General features: G+C 43.6%; 1 protein-coding gene across 1 annotated transcript in view; it reads right to left on the reverse strand.

Moving 5' to 3' along the window:
* UBE2L3 (ubiquitin conjugating enzyme E2 L3) overlaps positions 1 to 4,345 on the reverse strand; it is a 28,879-nt gene extending 24,534 nt beyond the window's left edge. The window contains exon 1 of the mRNA XM_061602870.1: positions 4,098 to 4,345. Coding sequence (XP_061458854.1) covers positions 4,098 to 4,310 — 213 coding nt within the window. The 5' untranslated portion in view covers positions 4,311 to 4,345. The remainder of the gene's footprint in view (positions 1 to 4,097) is intronic.
* Positions 4,346 to 19,018: the final 14,673 nt, after the last annotated feature.

Genomic DNA, 19,018 nt, shown 5'->3' on the forward strand with positions numbered 1-19,018 from the left:
CCGCCAGGATGCTATCTAAACATATAGAAACAGTCTTCTTTTAGATCAAGATCTGGTATCAGACCAGTAGTGGAAAACTGGAGTCGAATCAGATCAACATAAAGGCGGTTCCTTACAGACAAAGTGGGCGCACAGCTCAGATACAAACATGTTATCTAAAGATTACTATTCTGCAAAGCTCCCATTGAAATCAATAATAAAATGAGACAGGCTTAAGTTACAGAAACAATGAGCAATATAATTGCTGATTTAATAACACCTGCTAATAGAACACACAGATTAAAAGGCAGTTAGGGTAAAACTACATTTTATCTGTACTTCAATTAGCAGACACTATTAAACTGAGAATTACACCAACCAAAGACCACACTCTAGGGAAGAACATTTCAGCTACTAGTATAAAAGAATGTTTAAGTTTCACTTTCCTTTTCAGTAAAGAACAATTTTATTTCTTGCCTGTCTTTGGAAGCAAATGTTGACTACACCACCACCTTTGCTGCAGCAAACAGATATGCAAGTGTATATACATGCTAGGGCAACATTTTGTATATCTATATTAATATCAATAGCCCAGACTTACAGAAAGGATAGGGGACCTGTCAAGGGCATATTTGCTTGAGGGTGATCTGTTGGGGGCCACATCTCTACGGTGGGCAAGACCAAAGCCAGTTGTAAGCAAGGCCTACTCTTTTCCTTTTTTCTGCTACATCCCTCTTTCTCCTTTTCCACCTCATTCAGTGGGCTACCAGGTGGGATGGGGAGGAGAGAGAGCTCTATTTCAAGAGGCATGAAATAATTGCAGAGAGCTTTCCCCCCCTTTCTTACCATTGCTCCATTCATCTCAGCATCCTCCCCACTCGATCCCCCCACCACCACATACGCACATATATATAGGAAATGAGGCCAAGGGCTGCATGTAGCCCTGTGGCTACAGGTTGTGCCACCCTGGCTTATGGCATCAGGACCAGCATTTTACACTGGAGCTGCGTAAGTTATCCTTGGTATGAAATCCTTCAAATGACTTATTTACCATTATGAAACGAACAGCTTGAGTACTACAGCTCCAATTACAATCTCTGCAGGTCAAAAACACCAATACTGCAATCATGTGCATCAATCCTACATCGTAGGTACATTGTAGGAAAATGCACTGACATGTCTACACTCTTGTGTGCAAGAGTGTGCAGACTGGTCATAGTCACCTTTTTGCCTATTAAGCTTAAGATTTAGGAACTGCACATTATTAGTCAAAAACATGCAAATGACTAGGTATTGAGCTTAAGAACAGATAGAAAGGGAGGATTGTTTAAGGAAAAACAATTACGATTGCTCTGAAATGACAAGGCTATACCATATAAAGTGGCTGCAAATATTAAAATTCATACAACAGATTATTTATTGAAATAGGAACCCATCCCAACTCTTCTTTCACACAAACAATGCCTCTGGTGTTGGACTACGACCTGCGAAACCAGGGTTCGAATCCCCACACAGCCATGAAGCTCACTGGGTGACCTTGGGCCAGTCAGCCTCAGAGGAAGGCAATGGTTAAACCCCCTCTGAATATCGCTTACCATGAAAACCCTATTCGTAGGGTCACCATAAATCAGAATCGGCTTGAAGGCGTCCCACTCAAGATCAGCCACTCAAGACCTTCTCTCGGTCCCACCAGTCAAAACAGCTAGACTGGTGCGGACCAGAGAGAGGGCATTTTCAATCGTGGCCCCCACCCTCTGGAACTCTCTCCCTTATGATCTTCGCCATGCCCCCTCCCTGCCAAGTTTTCGCCAAGCCTTGAAAACCTGGCTATTCAGGCAGGCCTACAAGATCCCTGGGGTAGCCTAATTTTATTGGTTTTAGCTATGGGTGGGTTCGGTTTCGTTTTATATTGTAGTTCTTGGGTTTTTATGTAGTTTGTATGTTGTATTTTACTTGATCTTGTACACCGCCTAGAGTGGCCGCTTGTGCGGCCAGATAGGCGGCCTAGAAATAAAATTTATTATTTATTATTATTTAACCATAAAAACTAAGTAGAAAAACTGTTGGGACTTCTGGGCAGTTGCAAGAGCCTCTCAAGTGATGCCTATTTCATTGCTTCTTTTATTTTTTTAAAGAGTGTATTTTAGTGTATTCCACAGAATTCAAATTGTAACACAATACAATACAAGCAATAAAAATTCCATTAAAAATCAATATGAATATTTAATGCGATAGATGTACTTTCTTCAACCGCAAACCCACAGCCATGCCATGGACCACCTGAATGGACTTTGAGGACCTCTGGTCTACTTATTTCCTAAGTTTTGGCAAGTAAACTTTTCTCACCAAACATTTTAAGAAGCAACTTTAAGTTTATAGGCCTGTCACCCAGTTACAAAGAAATTACTTCACATTTAGTTCAAATGCCACAGAACCTATCAATTACATATTTGTATGATTAAGAACCTCATAAATAAAAAGTTTGGAATAAAAAATACTTTTGTTTAAATGATGTACACATGCAATGGGCGTCTTAGAAAAGGCATTCTCTTATGTGAAATGCTTCTTCTAAATTGGAGCTTGCCACCAATAGGAATTCTAGGCACTTGTTTAATTTTCTTTTTAAATCTGTTGCCCAATTGCTCAGGGCACCTCTTTTGTTAAATACTGCAGCCCACTTATAACACAATCTGTCACGCTACAGTAACGGCCGTATCTGGATGTCAAATTAAACAGATTAGTGAAAGGGAATACACCATATCAACAGGGAAGCAGAAGCTGAGGATGCATAAGTGCTTTTAATCTGAATTTATGAGGGCCATGGAGCAAATTTGACAAGACATACATTGTGTATCTTGTTACCTTCACACTTTCCCAGGTCTCGCATCCTAGAAATAACTCTATAGCTTCAAAGGGGTATATAGTCTCCTCTGGACTACAGTCAGAGTGCATCGGTTGTGGGGCAAAATGAAACTAATTCAAGGGATGTATGCCACTTTAACAGATTACCAGATTCAGACTATGAACTTGCTGAATGTTGTCAGACTTACTCCTGAGTCAGCACCTAAAGATTTCTACTGTCCTTCTGGAACACACTTTTCGGTCCCCACCAGACTCTTTGTTGCCTGCCCTGCGAATGAATCCAGGCACAACTTATCCCTTCCCTAAGGCCAGAATTTAATACAAACAATCGCTACAATTCAGCCTGTGAAGGAGCAACTTTAGAAGAAAGCTGAAAAGCTTCGAAGGACCAAAAATGAAAAGAAAACCATCCCACCTGAAGTGACTTTTGAACCCACTTCCAGCTTACTCAGAGCCTTCCTCCTTTCGAAGAGGAAGATCAATAACCTTTAAAGAAGATTTTTAGTTTTCTTTTTTAAAATGAAATATCTCCCCGAGAACAGCTTAAAGGGTAACCCCTCCACCCCCTTCATCGCCTCTTGTTCATTTTCAGTTCCACAAAGAGCCGACTTGGAAAAGAGTCTCTTTTGTAGCGTCGGGGAAGCCACCACCCACTTTCCTCACTCCGCCCATCCGAAGTGGGGTATCGACTCCCCTTCTTCCTCACGGCCCTGCGGGGGTGGGCGAGTGGCTGGCTGGGTGGCGAGCTGGATGAAGTCCCCCCTCCCCAATTCGAAGCCATCCCCCAAGGGGAACTCCCCCCCCAAACTGCGGGTCAAAAGGGGCTGAGGCTGCCACCCCCATCCCGCCCTTTGCATAGTCACCGCGGGAGCCCCTTCTGGGGCCGGGGAGAGGGAGGGCCGCTTTGAAGGAGCAGCAGCTCGCCTCCGGCTCCTCACCCGGAGCCCCTTTCGAAGGAAGGGAAGCCATCCGCCGCCCCCGCCGCGGCCTACGCGCTGGCTATTTCCCTCAGGCGCCGGCGGCCCCGAAAGGAAGGGAACAGAGAGAGAGAAAGAGAGAGAAAATAGCGAAGCGGAAGCGGCTTAGGCGGCCCGAGCCGAGAAAGGGAGGGCGAGCGGCATGGCTGCCGGCGAGGAGCGAGACCCTTGAGGCGGAGAAGGGGAGAAAGGGACCCCCTGCCCACCCGTGCGGCTCCCTCGGCGCTCCCTGGCTTCCCCCCCTCCCCGGCCCTGCCCGGCGGCGGGCTCGGATGTTACCTTCATCAGCCTCCTGCTGGCCGCCATCTTGGATCTGCTGCCGCTGCCCCACAATGCATGGCGGCGGCGGCTGCGGACGAGGCGGCTACAGAGCCGCTGCGCTTCCTGGAGCTGACAGGCAGACAGACACGCGCGACCGGGCGGGACGGACGGGGGTGGGAGAAGCGGCGGCGACGGCGGCCGTTGTTGTTGTGGGTCCCGCCCCCCACACATCCCCACGAAGGGGTGATAATGGAGAGGGGCCTGCAGCCCGCCCTTTGAAGTGGAAGGTGCTGAAGATACTGCTGGGCTCGCACCGACGGAGATACACGTGCGCATGAGGTGGCGAACAAACTTCTCGCCTACATATATATATATATATATATATATATATATATGCGCACAGATACGAGATAGTTATGAAAGTATCCAGCTGCACTTCACGCAAGCTTTTCCTCTGTCCTTTTTACGATCCGGTTCGTCGCTACAGTCATATGTGCCTATACACAATAAGGTGGGAAGATAGTGCTGGGCTCACATCAACACACATATACAGACACATGCACAAAAATATATATACACACATAAACATATATTTATACACATAGACACGCACATATATATGCACTCATAAACACACACACACAAACACACACACATACATATAGACACACGCAAACACCCCATCTATCTATCTAATGAAAAACTATGGAATGCTTTAAAAGAAACAGGGGTGCCACAGCATCTGATTGTCCTGATGCGCAACCTATACTTTGCACAAGAGGCTACTGTAAGGCCAGAATATGGAGAAACCGATTGGTTCCCCATCAGAAAGGGTGTGAGACATGGGCGTATTTTATCACCCTATTTGTTTAATCTGTATGCAGAACATATCATACGGAAAGCGGGATTGGACCAAGATGAAGGAGGTGTGAAAATTGGAGGGAGAAATATCAATAATTTAAGATATGCAGACAATACCATACTCTTAGCAGAAACCAGTAATGATTTGAAATGAATGCTGATGAAAGTTAAAGAGGAAAGCACAAAAGCAGGACTACAGCTGAACGTCAAGAAGACTAAAGTAATGACAACAGAAGATTTATGTAACTTTACAGTTGACAATGAGGACATTGAACTTGTCAAGGATTATCAATATGTCGGCACAGTCATTAACCAAAATGGAGGCAATAGTCAAGAAATCAGAAGAAGGCTAGGACTGGGGAGGGCAGTTGTGAGAGAACTAGAAAAGGTCCTCAAATGCAAAGATGTATCACTGAACACCAAAGTCAGGATCATTCAAACCATGGTATTCCCAATCTCTATGTATGGATGTGAAAGTTGGACAGTGAAAAAAGTGGATAAGAGAAAAATCAACTCCTTTGAAATGTGGTGTTGGAGGAGAGCTTTGCGGATACTATGGACTGAGAAAAAGACAAATAATTGGGTGTGAGAACAAATTAAACTTTAACTATCACTAGAAGCTATAAGGATGAACCTGAGGTTATCATAGTTTGGACACATAATGAGAAGACATGATTCACTAGAAAAGACAATAATGCTGGGAAAACAGAAGGGAGTAGAAAAAGAGGAAGGCCAAACAAGAGATGGATTGATTCCATAAAGGAAGCCACAGACCTGAACTTACAAGATCTGAGCAGGGTGGTTCATGACAGATGCTCTTGGAGGTCGCTGATTCATAGGGTCACCATAAGTCGTAATCGACTTGAAGGCACATAACAACAACTATCTAATTGATCTATCCACACACATATATATATATACACACACGTGTATATACACACACACACATCTACACCCCATATATACACGCACACACGTATACACTCCCATATATACACAGTCATAGACACACACACACACACATATATATATATACACACGCACACATACATACACACGGATAAACATCCTATCTACACATATATACACACACATCTACGCCCCATGTATATATACACACACACACATATATATAGACACACATACATCTACACCCCTTATATACACACACATACAGAGTGCAGGGGTGGCAGCAATGATGAGTCTCGGGGTGCGCCCCCTTGTACATCCCCACACCTCTCCATGAGGGGGTGATAACTGAGAGGGGGCTGCAGCCCACCCTTTGAAACGGAAGGTGCTGAAGATACTCCTCGGTTTGCCCACAGATGTACATCTATACGTGCATGCAAGGTGGTGAAGATACTCCTGGGTTCTCATCGATAGTTACGGATAGCGATAGTCATGAAAGCATCAAACAGCACTTCACGCAAGCTTTTTCTCGAGCCTTTTTAAGGTTCGGTCAATCGCTAAAATAATATATAGACACAATCAGGTAGTGACGGTATTGCTGGGTTCACACCAACACACACCCAGAATGTGCAACAGCGGCAGCAACAATACTGTCAGGACGCGAGCCTCCCAACCCACATCCCCACACCGCTTTGAATCGGAAGGTGATGAGGATGCTTCTCACCAAGGTACGGATAGTTACAAAAGCAACATATGAATCTGCCTTATACCGTGTCAGACCATCTAGTTTAGTGTTGCCTACATTGGCTGGTAGCGGCTCTCCAGGGAAACTTGGGGGTCTGAAGCTCCGCGCAAGGCAGATAAGCGCTTGACACAAACTTGCTCTAGGCCAGCAGCAGCACCGGAAAAAAATGGGGGGGGCACTGAAGGGGCAAAGTATATTTCTATGTGGACGAAACGTACGGGGGGGGGCGAGCTTCTTGTTTGGAGGGGCGCTTGGCGCCGCCCCTGCTGTGGACTCTAAGGATCTGGTTAATCACTAAAACCCTTTTTAATTATGGGTTTTTAAATTGTTGTAACCCGCCCTGGAAGCTTTGGGTGAAAGGCGGTTAACACATTCTAACAACAACAACAATAAATGCATGGACAGATCCACATGCATAAGATAGTGAAGATAACTCTTGGACTCACACCAACACACACACACACCGTGTGCTGCCGGCGGTGGCGACGGCGGCGATATTCTGGGGGTGCGGGTACCCTGTGGTTGCCCTCATCCCCCACATCGCTCCCGGGGCAGTAGCCCGACCTTTAGGAGGCTGCCTTGTACTGAGTCAGGCCATTGGTCCATCTAGCTCAATACTGTCTGCACTGACTGGCAGCGGCTTCCCAGGGTTTCACGCTGAGATCTTTCCCGCCTCTACCTGGAGATGCTGGGGATTGACCTCGGTGCCTTCTTGCATACTTCTGGAAGGGTGGGGTGGGGGTTCCAAAGTGCCTCTGAGGACAAAAGGGAAACTGAGGCAGCAACAGCCCACTTCCCCACATATGATTTCCAGCAACTGTCATTCGCACTGCCTGCAACAGTGGAGATAGAACAGTCATTGATAGCCTTATCCTCCATGAATTTGTCTAATCGACAAATGGAAAGTATTATTCTAATCAACAGTTAAAAGTTTTCAATGCTTGCTTAAAACTTTTCTGTTGAAACAGCCTTCCTCTGAACTGTGACGCAAACAGGTAGAATTGGTATTTGAAATTATTGATATTTTATTTGTATTTTATGTTATTTCAGGATTTTATGTTGTTCACCGCTTTGGGTTTTTTTTAAATCCTAATCAGTTCATAAATGTATGAAAATAAAATTAAATAAATACCCAAACCTCTTTCTAATTTACATATTCAAAGGAAGGATTCAAAACGCCTTTGAGAAAAGGGAGTAACTGAGACTGCAATCTTTTGCACTTGTGTACTGTGAGAGTGTGAGTGTGGTATTTGTTTATTAAGAGTCATAACACAGTCCTATATATGTCTACTCAGAACTAAGCCCCACTGATGCATTGGGATTTACCCCCAGGTAAGCTGTTATTCAGGGATGAAGAAGCTGTAGAGTGCAGTCCTTTCTTTTTAATTCATATGTCACACCATAGTTTTATGCTTTATAACTTTGGGGCCACATATATTTTGCATGGAAATAAAAATATGCAATATAATAACATTCATCTTTTTCCTTATGTATTATGACTATTAAATTGTAAGTCTGAAGGCAGGATTTGTGTTTTATTCCTTGTACAGCACCTAGGTATGGTGCTTTTAATAATAATAATAATATTCTCCTTTGCAATTGGATTTTATTCATATTCATCTAAGTTGGAGGGCACCCCAAGTGGTTCTAGCTTACACCAACATGAAGATATTTTAGTTGGGCTGGGGGTGGAACAGGTAAAAGGTAATTCGGGTCATCAGGAACTCTGTTCACAGCTTTTTAGATAATGGTGATTCAGCTGCGTCTTTGGAAAATAATGTTTTTATCATTTCAAATTCAGTGCTGAAAACTTGCATTGATTTGTGACCCACTGAAAGTGGTGCCCTCTGCTGGTTACCTTAAATTAATTTGGATTTAAATACACACAGAAAGTAATTGAATTGTATAAAGCCGGGATATCTGAAGAGTAAAGGAGAAGTGGTTTGGGTGGCACCAGAGTGCAAATTAGGTTTTGATCAGGATGTGAACAGAATCGCGAGAAGCTAAACTGAAAGGAATAACTGTGCAGCTTGATGCTCTGCATTTTTTTTAAAAAAAGTGACATATATCCTTTAATGTGACCACGGTTTGGTGTTTTATCACTGCTGGTTTAATATGCTCTTTCAAAAATCTGATCATCATGTGTTTTTAGTAACTTTTTATCATTCTTGTTACTACTCTTGTTGAGTGCTATCTGTAAAAAGGTGGTATATAATTTGAAATAAATAAGCAAACCCCACAAAGTTGAGCGTGTATGCGTTCAAAACAAAATGTATTCCAAGACAAAAGAAAGTGCTCCTTCACACAATGCATAGTTAAACTATGGGATTTGCTTCCACAGGAGATAGTGATGGCTACCAACTTGAACGGCTTTAAAAGAGTAGATAAATTAATGGAGGAAAAGGCTATCCATGGCTACTAGTCACAGTGACTGTGTTCTGCCTCCACAGTGCGCCTCTGAATGCCAGTTGCTAGAAATCACAAGTGGGGAGAATGCTCTTGCGCTCAATTCCTACTTGTGGGCTTTTCAAAGAGGCATCTGGCTGATGCATTAGATGGGCCACTGGCCTGATCTAACAGGCTTTTCTTGTTTTTAAGGGGATTAAACAAATTCATGGTGGACAGGGCTATTAGCGCCTACTAGCCATGATAGCTACGTTCTACCTCCACTGTTGGAGGCATTGTTACTGGATGCCAGTTGCTGGAAACCATAGGAGGAGAAAGGGCTCTTGTGCTTAGGTCCTGCTGTGGACTTCCCATAGGCATCTGGTTGGCCCCTGTGAGAACAGGATGCTGGACTAGATGGGCAACTGGCCTGATCCAGCAGGGCTCTTCTTATGTTCAAATTGTTATTCAAAGTGGAACATTTACTTATCAGCCCTGCTAGAAGAGCCCCCAGCTCTATCAGGCGAAAGGCCCATCTAGTCCAGCACTCTGTTCTCACAGTGGCCAACCAGATTCCACCACTTCAGGATTCCACCACTTCCTTTCGCTGAACATGAGTCGGTTTACTCACATGTAGAGTTAGCATGCCAATGGCATTGCAGAGATCAACAACTGGGCTGGTAGGAGAGGCCCCATTGTACTGGCCTAGACACTGTCACCTGCTCTGGGGGGAAGAGTGCTTCCAGAGAAGGCAAGACAGCCGGAACCGCCATTGACATCAGCGAGGGTAACTCCATAAAGAGCCCCCTGAGGATTCCAACTGTCATCAAGTCAGCTGTCTCAGGGAAGAACAGTTTGGCAGGCGCACTGCCTTGTCCTCCTGGACTGGATGTTGTCACCCGCTCTGCTTCTGGATCTCCTGGAAGGACAGCTCTTTATCAAAACAGCCGGAACTGCCACTGCCATAGACTGGGACAAGAACAGTAACTTCTAAGAACTTGTGCTTGAGCTTGCTTTTCCTTCCTCCCTCCCCTTTCTTTTTCCTCATATGTGATGTCTTTTTCGATTGTGAGCCCTTACGGCAGAGACTGTCTTAGGACTGATTCTTCCAAGCTGCTCCCAGAACCTTTTTGGCAGGATATGAAGGCCAGTAGTGTAGTGGCAAATCCAGAGGTGCAGGGTCCCTTCATGATAGTCACTCACAGCCACATCCCTCCCCTTTTCTTCTTGTGCTGCTTGGTTGAGAATGACGTCTTTGTTAATGACATCTTTGTTAACACCTTATCTCACAACAGCAGATGTCCCTAGGAGCCAAACAGCATGGCTGACTCACCTCTTTTCACTCTGACTGGCTCCAATCAGCAGGAAAGAACAAGGAAGCATGTCAGTAGATTATTCTCAGTGGCTAAGAGACTCCCCTTTCATGCTGATTGGCTCATAGGATGCTGGAGACATAGGGACCCTGCTCCCAAAAAAGTAAGGGGTATAAGACCCCCTGAGACCCTGGACACTACACCCCTGAAGGCTGTAAATAAATACAAATAAACAAAACAACTAACTCTACCTAGAATGGTGAAAATATACTAAGGTGAGATATACTGTCATTTAAAATTGTAATTGTTTCTAAATCTGCGTCTATACATATAAGTTGCCATATGTAAATATTGTGCAAATTGACACCCCCACTTTTGTGGCGATGCACACCCTTTCTTTTTTTCAATGCCTAACGGCCTACTCTAAACTCCATGCAAGCCTGCACCAGTACAATGGGTTGTACCCTACACTAGTCCTACTCAAGAATAGATCTAGAGCCACTGAAACAAGTGAACATGGCTATGGTTAAGGTTAAACAGCTAGATTAATTGAGAACTAAGAGTACTGAAGCAGAAAATAAGGCTGGACTTGAGTAATGAATGATGCCTGGTTAATGATACTGAAGACCATTAGAGCACGAGGGAGACTGTTTCCTCCAGACAAGATGATTGGCAAGGGCATGGGACTTCACAGGTGGTGAGAGCAACTACTGATAGGGACTGTTGTGTTAGTCAGTAGATGAACACAAAATGAAAATTTGTGAAGAAAGAAAACATTTTTAAAAGCTAGGATGGAGGACGGCGTTTTTGGGAGTCACGAAGATCAGGTCCTGAAAAAGCTGAAGAAGGGCCAATTTGTGTCCTTTCAAATTGAGACTGTCTTACCTCCGGAGCAGAGCATATCTAGTATAAAAAACCTGGCTGTATGAAGTTCTCTGATCATGACTCATTTAAATGTTTTTTTCCTTTTCTTTTAATAATGTTATTTATTTAATTTTGAGAATTGCATTATTTTATTGATGTATGTATTGCTATATTGTATTATTGTATTTATATATTTTGATTGCTTTATTGTATGTACACCGCCCAGAAAGCCCTTGGGCTTAGGGCGGTATATAAATTAAATTAAATAAATAAATAAATAAATAAGGCTACAGTCCAACACATTTACCCAGAAGTAAGCTCCCTTGGACTTACTCCCAGGTAAGTGTATATTGGATTGGAGCCTAATTTAGGGCCGTTTATTTCAATGGGTGTATTCCTGACAGCGGGGGGGGGGGACCTACCTTTGGCCCGCCAGACATTTCTGAACCACAACTCCCATCATCCCTGGCCATCAGCCATGCTTGCTGGGGCTGATGGGAGGTGTAGTTCAACAACATCAGGAGGGCCAAAGGTTCCCCACACCCTCAGCCTTTCCCGACCAGTGTGCCTCCAGATGTTGTTGGACCACAACTCCCATCAGCCTCAGCCAGCATTGCCAATGGTCAGGAAAGATGGGAATTGTGGTCCAACAACATCTGGAGGCACACTGGTTGGGAAACCTAGTTCGATGTCACCCAACGCGTGGTGGGGGAGGGATCAGTCGAACGGAGCAGCCCCGAAACGTTCCACGGTCGCGAGGTAGGCGCGCGCGAAGGTGGCGGTTGGCGACCGTTGGCCCGCCTATTCCCCGCGCGGAATCCCGCCTCTCGCCCGCCGCAGCCAAAGACATTCTCTCAGCCGGGAGCCCGCCCCGCCACTTCGCCCTGGAGGACCGACCGCTCCGCGAGGCGGCCGAGCAGGACTGCCAGCTGCCAGCCGCCTAGCTCCGCTCCACCAACTGAGCAAGGAGGCCGGCGACGGCAGACCGAGCCTCGGCAGCTGGAAAAAAGGCGGAGCGGCGCCAGGCCCAGCAGGACCGCGCACCTTCCGCCGCCGTCTTATTGCAGGCCCTGGACCTGCAGCGCCAGCTGGCGGAGGGACACGGGAAAGTACCGTGAAGTGAATCGGCCGTGGAAGAAATTGACCACATTGGTTTATCCCACTATTAATCCCCTCATGGCTTCGCCCAAAGAATCCTGGCAACTGTCGTCCTGAGAGTGGTTGGGGGACCCCCTGTTCCCCTCATACAGCTACCATTCCCAGAGTTCCCTGGGAAGAGGGACTGACTCTTAAAACTTTGCTGTGTGAGGGGAAGAGGGGTCACCTAACAACTCTCGGTCGGCACCCTTCAGAAACTACCATTCCCAGGATTCTTTGCAGGAAGCCATGCCTGTTTAAAGTGGAATAATAGTGGGATAAATGTATGGTGTGAATGGCTCAATGGGCAAATCCACACAACTGCCCATCTTCATCCAGTTTCTGCCACATGTACATAACCAATGCAGATATTAATTTCTGCATTCCCTTCCCTTCCAATTGCAGAGTCAGTAGCTGCCATGCCAGGGAACATTTCTCAGAATCCTATGACCTCTTCTACATTGGCAACTTCTTATGATGCCAGAAATGAGGGTGATTCTATTCTCCATAAACCTGTTGCTGAGTCATCTTCAGATCAATCCTTTTTTTCTGTGGGAAACCAGCAAATTCCACAAGATCAATGTGCACATACGACTCAATGTATCAATATGACTGCAAAGGATTCAGTCTCTGAACGCTATGTTGAGAAATGTGGTGCAAGTGACTTAATGTTTCTTCTGTTGGGTTTGAACTGAAGAAAAGCAGTTAACTAAGATTCTGGGATACCTAACGTCTTTCTTCTGAAAGCACCTCTCTGTTGCTCTGACGAGAAAGATATGAAGCAGATTAAATAGTTATGCAAAAGACCCCTCTAACCTGAGTATCTCTGAAGTTAAAAAAGGGGAAGGGAAATATCAGGAGCGCAACATTGGCATACCCTCCTTAGTGACAATAGCAATAATTCTGATGTTTTCAGATACAGTGGACAAGGAGGACCAAGAGTGTAGAATTAAGATTTTCTGGCCAAAAAAACTAGGTCATTGGAGACACCAGTATCTCTTGTAGAACGGGCAAAAGTTCTTGGCTTTTAGAGAGGATCAAAGAATAACCCTTTCATTGCCTAATTCAGGCCCTCTAAAAAACCTTTGTTTCAGGAGATGCAGGTAAAGATGGCCCAGCAATGCTATTTGTAGTTCTGTTTAATAATAATAATAATAATTTAATTTTTAGGCCGCCTATCTGGCCGAAGCCACTCTAGGCGGCGTACATATTAAATTCAATAAAATACAAAATACAGTAAATACAATAAATACAATAAAATACAAATAATCAACAGTGACAGAATAGCAGCAATTGTAATACATAGCAACGGGCACTGAGTATATAATTAGCCCATCCTGATAGTCCCAAAGGCCTGACCAAACAGCCAAGTTTTTAATGCTCGGCGGAAGGTATCCAGGGAAGGGGCATGTCGAAGATCGAACGGGAAGGAGTTCCAGAGAGTGGGGGCCGCCACCGAAAAAGCCCTCTCTCTAGTCCCCACCAACCTAGCTACTTTTGTTGGTGGGATTGAGAGAAGGCCCTGCGTGGCGGATCTTGTCGGGCGGCATAGTTGGTGACGCTGGAGGTGCTCCTTCAGATAAACCGGGCCGAAACCGTATAGGGATTTAAAGGTTAACACCAACACCTTGAATTGGGCCCGGAAAACTACTGGAAGCCAGTGTAGATTAAATAATACTGGTGTAATATGATCATGGCGACGGCTGTTTGTAAGTAAACGAGCCGCCGCATTCTGTACCAGTTGAAGTTTCCGGACCGTTTTCAAGGGTAACCCCACGTAGAGTGCATTGCAGTAGTCTAATCGAGAGGTGACCAGGGCATGCACTACCAGTGGGAGCTGATGAACAGGGAGGTAGGGTTGCAGCCTGCGTATGAGGTGTAGTTGGTACCAGGCTGCCCGGCTCACTGCCGAAATCTTTTTTTTTACAATAATTTTTATTCAAATTTTCATAAAACAAACAAAAAAAAATAAAAAAAAATAACACAATAAGATTAAAAATAAAAATAAAAAATTTGACTTCCGATTTGTCACAAATCAGCTATAAATATATAATATATATCAAACCTGTCCCTTAATACATACAAAATCACTGTTCTCCATAGTCTATCTTAATTAATCGTCAAATCCCATTATCATCATTTCATTTTTATCTTTCAACAAAAAGTCTAAGAGAGGCTTCCATTCCTTAAGAAATGTATCTGTCGATTTTTCTCTAAGTAAACATGTCAATTTATCCATCTCTACTAAGTCCATTAATTTCAATAGCCATTCTTTCGTTGTTTCGAAATCTGAGCCTCCATGGACAGCCTGGAATCAAGGACAACCCCCAGGCTGCGGACCTGGTCCTTCAGGGGCAATTGTACCCCATTAAACCTCAGGTCAACAGGACCCAGCCTACCCCTGTCTCCCACAAGCAGTACCTCGGTCTTGTCAGGATTTAGCTTCAGCCTGTTCCTTCCCATCCATCCACTCACGGATTCCAGGCACTTGGACATGGTCTCCACAGCCAACTCTGGTGAAGACTTAAACGAGAGATAGAGCTGTGTGTCATCCGCATATTGGTGACACCGCAGCCCAAATCTCCTGATGATAGATCCCAGCGGCTTCATATAGATGTTAAATAGCATGGGAGAGAGGATAGAACCCTGTGGCACTCCACAAGTGAGGGGCCAAGGGTCTGAAACCTCATCTCCCAATGCTACCTGTTGGTGCCTGTCAGAGAGAAAGGAACGGAACCACTGTAAAACAGTGCCTCCAATTCCCAGTCCTTCCAGGTGATCCATCAGGATTTGGTTTGATTGTGATCCAGTAACTAGATGGTTGGTTTTTCAGACAGCATTCTTAGCACTGGCAAGATATGTGCCCTGTAAGGAATACCACTTACCACCTCAGGCCATGGCATTCTGCATCAGCTGCAGCCTCCAGACCAGCCATAAGGGAAGCCTCACATAGAGCTTCCTCTAGGATGCACACCTTAACGTGGTGACGGGGTTTGAGAGTGTTGAAGAAGCTGAGAGCAATGCCATCAAGAGGCTAGATCAAGAAGCTAGACTCCTAGGAGGGGCACCCAAGGCGGAATGGTCAAAGCTGAGACACCAGACAAAGATGAATCCAAATTCAGAGGAAGGCAATGGTAAACCACCTCTGAATACTTCTTACCATGAAAGCCCTAAGAACAGAGTATCCAAAAGGCAACATGAGATAGTGCTGGAAGATGAGACCCCCAGGTCAGAAGGCACTCACCAAGCTACTGGGAAAGAACAAAGGACAAGTACGAGTAGTGCTGTGACTAATGATACAGCTGGGTCAAAGCCAAAAGGAAGCCCAGAGGCTGATGCGCACAGATCCGAAAGGAGAGTCTGGAGTTGTACAACGTACACAATAGGAACATGGAATGTAAGAAGTATGAACCAGGGAAAGTTAGAAATCATCAAACAAAAACTGGAACATATCAACATTACAATACTTGGTGTGGGTGAATTAAAATGGATGGGAATGGGACGTATTCAGTCAGGCAACTACAAAATATTTTATGCAGGAAATGAGAAATTAAGAAGAAATGGGGTAGCTTTAATAGTGAGAAGTGATGTAGCAAAAGCAATTAGGAGTTATAACGCAAGGTCTGAGTGAGTGATATCAATGAGATTGAATGGGAAACCTATTAACATAACCATCATCCAAGTCTACGCTCCAACAGCAAACATAGAAGAAGAGAAATTGGACAGATTTTACACGGAAGTACAGGAAGAAATTGATCACACACCAAAACAAGATGTTCTGGTAATCATGGGGGACTGGAATGCAAATATAGGGAACAGAGAAGAACTAGAAATTGTGGGGAAATGGGGCTTAGGAGATAGAAATGAAGCAGGAAAGAGACTTATTCTGTGAAGCCAATAATTTGTTTCTTGCAAACACATTTGTTGAGCAACTGAAAAGACGATGGAACACATGGACATCACCAAATGGTCAATATAGGAATCAAATGGATTATATAATTGGTAGCAGAAGATGGAGAAGTTCCATACTTTCTGCAAAAACAAGACCAGGAGCACACTACGGTACAGCTCTGATAATATCAAAAATCAGAGTAATGCTAAAGAATAACAAAGCGATCATATGCCAAAGTACAATTTAAACTAACATCCCAGAAGAATATAAAGATCAAATAAGGAACAGATTTGAGGCTTTAAACTTAGTTGACAGACAACCAGAAGAACTATGAAGTCAGAGACATTATCAGGGAAGAATGCAAAAAGACAATACTTCTAGTTAAAAAAAGAGAAAGAGCTCAATGGATGACGGAAGAAACTCTTCAAATGGTTAAAGAGAAGGAAAGCAAAAGCAAAAGGAGATAGAAATACGGTTAGAACCCTAAATGCAACAGATTCATTCATGGAGGAACTGTATGATGAAGAACCAGAAATTTTAGAATGTGAGATGAAAGCTGCTCTCAAAATACATGGAACAAACAAATAACCAGGAACAGATGGCATACCAGTAGATTTGCTACAAGTTACTGAGACAGAATCTGTCAAAATTTTGACAAAAATTTGTCAACAGATGTGGAAAACTAAACAATGGCCCTCAGACTGGAAGTGTTCAATATACAGTATATCCCAATTCCAAACAAAGGGGATGCCAGGGAATGCAGTAATTATCGAACTATTGCCTTAATATCCCATGCAAGTAAAGTTATGGTCAAGATGCTACAACAAAGGCTCTTGCAATATATGGAGCGAGAAATGCCAGACGTCCAAGTTGGATTTAGAAAGGGAAGGGGTACCAGAGATCATATTGCAAACATAGGTTAGATAATGGATCAGCCCAAGGAATTTCAGAAGGAAATCACCCTGTGCTTTATAGATTACAGCAAAGCCTTTGATTGTGTAGATCATGAAAAACTATGGAATGCTTTAAAAGAAATGGGGGTGCCACAGCATCTGATTGTCCTGATGCACAACCTATACTCTGCACAAGAGGCTACTGTAAGGCCAGAATATGGAGAAACCGTTGGTTCCCCATCGGAAAGGGTGTGAGACAGGGGTGTATTTTATCATCCTGTTTGTTTAATCTATATGCAGAACATATCGTACGGAAAGCAGAACTGGACCAAGATGAAGGAGGTGTGAAAAATTAATAATTTAAGATATGCGACAGTACCATACTACTAGCAGAAACCCGTAATGATTTGAAACAAATGCTGATGAAATTTGAAGAGGAAAGCACATAAGCAGGACTACAGCTGAACATCAAGAAGACAAAAGTAATGACAACAGAAGATTTATGTAACTTTAAAGTTGACACAGAGGACATTGAACTTGTCAAGGATTACCTTGGCACAATCATTAACCAAAATGGAGACAATAATCAAGAAATCAGAAGAAGGCTAGGACTGGGTAGGGCAGCTGTGAGAGAACTAGAAAAGGTCCTCAAATGGAAAGATGTATCACTGAACACCAAAGTCAACTCATTTGAAATGTGGAGTTGGAGGAGAGCTTTACAGATACTGTGGACTGCGAAAAAGACAAATAATTTTGTGTAAGAACAAATTAAACCAGAACTATCACTAGAAGCTAAAATGATGAAACTGAGGTTATCATGCCTTGGACACATAATGAGAAGACTTGATTCACTAGAAAAGACAATAATGCTGGGGAAAACAGAAGGGAGTAGGAAAAGAGGAAGGCCAAACAAGAGATGGATTTATTCCATAAAGGAAGCCACAGACCTGAATTTAAAAGATCTGAACAGAAACAGGGTGGTTTATAACAGATGCTATTGGAGGTTGCTGTTTCCTAGAGTCCCCGTAAGTCGAAATCGACTTGAAGGCGCATAACAAAGTTGTAGGCCAAAATACATACAAAAAAGGCATGCTCTTCATAAATAATGCTGAGGACACCACTAGATGGCAGAAGAACCCCAGAAATTTAAGCAATTTCACTCAGCATTGCCAGAGTTACTGTCTAGGACACAGACGTGGGAGTTTACAAAGGGGAATTACATTTACCTTGTGGTGTGATCTTTATTATTAAAAATACTTTTAACTCACCATTAATATAGATACCACTGTTAGTATCTATATTAATATTAATGCAGAATATATTAATGTAGAAGGTCTCAGATTCAATCCCCGGCATATATCTTGTATACAAACACAAACACACACAAGGCAGCTACCTATATATATATTCACAAATAGGCAAAAAACCTTGCAGTTTAAGAACGTACATATAGTCAACAGATATTTATATCAAACTTTAAAAAGCAGAGAAATTGGGCAGCTATAGTGAATGCACCAGGGGAGCAGGACACCTGACCTCCTCTCTGAGATATTGTACTGCCCTACAAATCTGTGAAAATGCAAACACAATTTGGGTTGGTCTTTCACTGTCCAATCCACTTCCTGTGTAGCTTGGAATAATTTGGTAACATGTGCCTGTGAGCATATGGTGAGTGATGGCAACAACTGCCATCTCCAAAGTTGGAGAATTAAATTTTTGTATGTTTGTTGGTGTTCTTTTTACTTTGCTTCTTCCCTGTGTTGCTTCTATTTCTACAGAAAATCTAACCTAGAAAATTATATTTCTCTCATTATTTATCCTAGAAATCTCTGTCAAATTTATTTTTGTTAATTTCAAAGGCTTTTTATTGGTCAATGTCATATGATGCAGACAGCCTTTTGTGTTTCAAACTGGAGGTTATGTTCTATTTCTATTAGTGA

The sequence above is a fragment of the Rhineura floridana genome, chromosome 19, assembly GCF_030035675.1.
Source record: "Rhineura floridana isolate rRhiFlo1 chromosome 19, rRhiFlo1.hap2, whole genome shotgun sequence".
NCBI classification, from domain to species: Eukaryota; Metazoa; Chordata; class Lepidosauria; order Squamata; family Rhineuridae; genus Rhineura; species Rhineura floridana.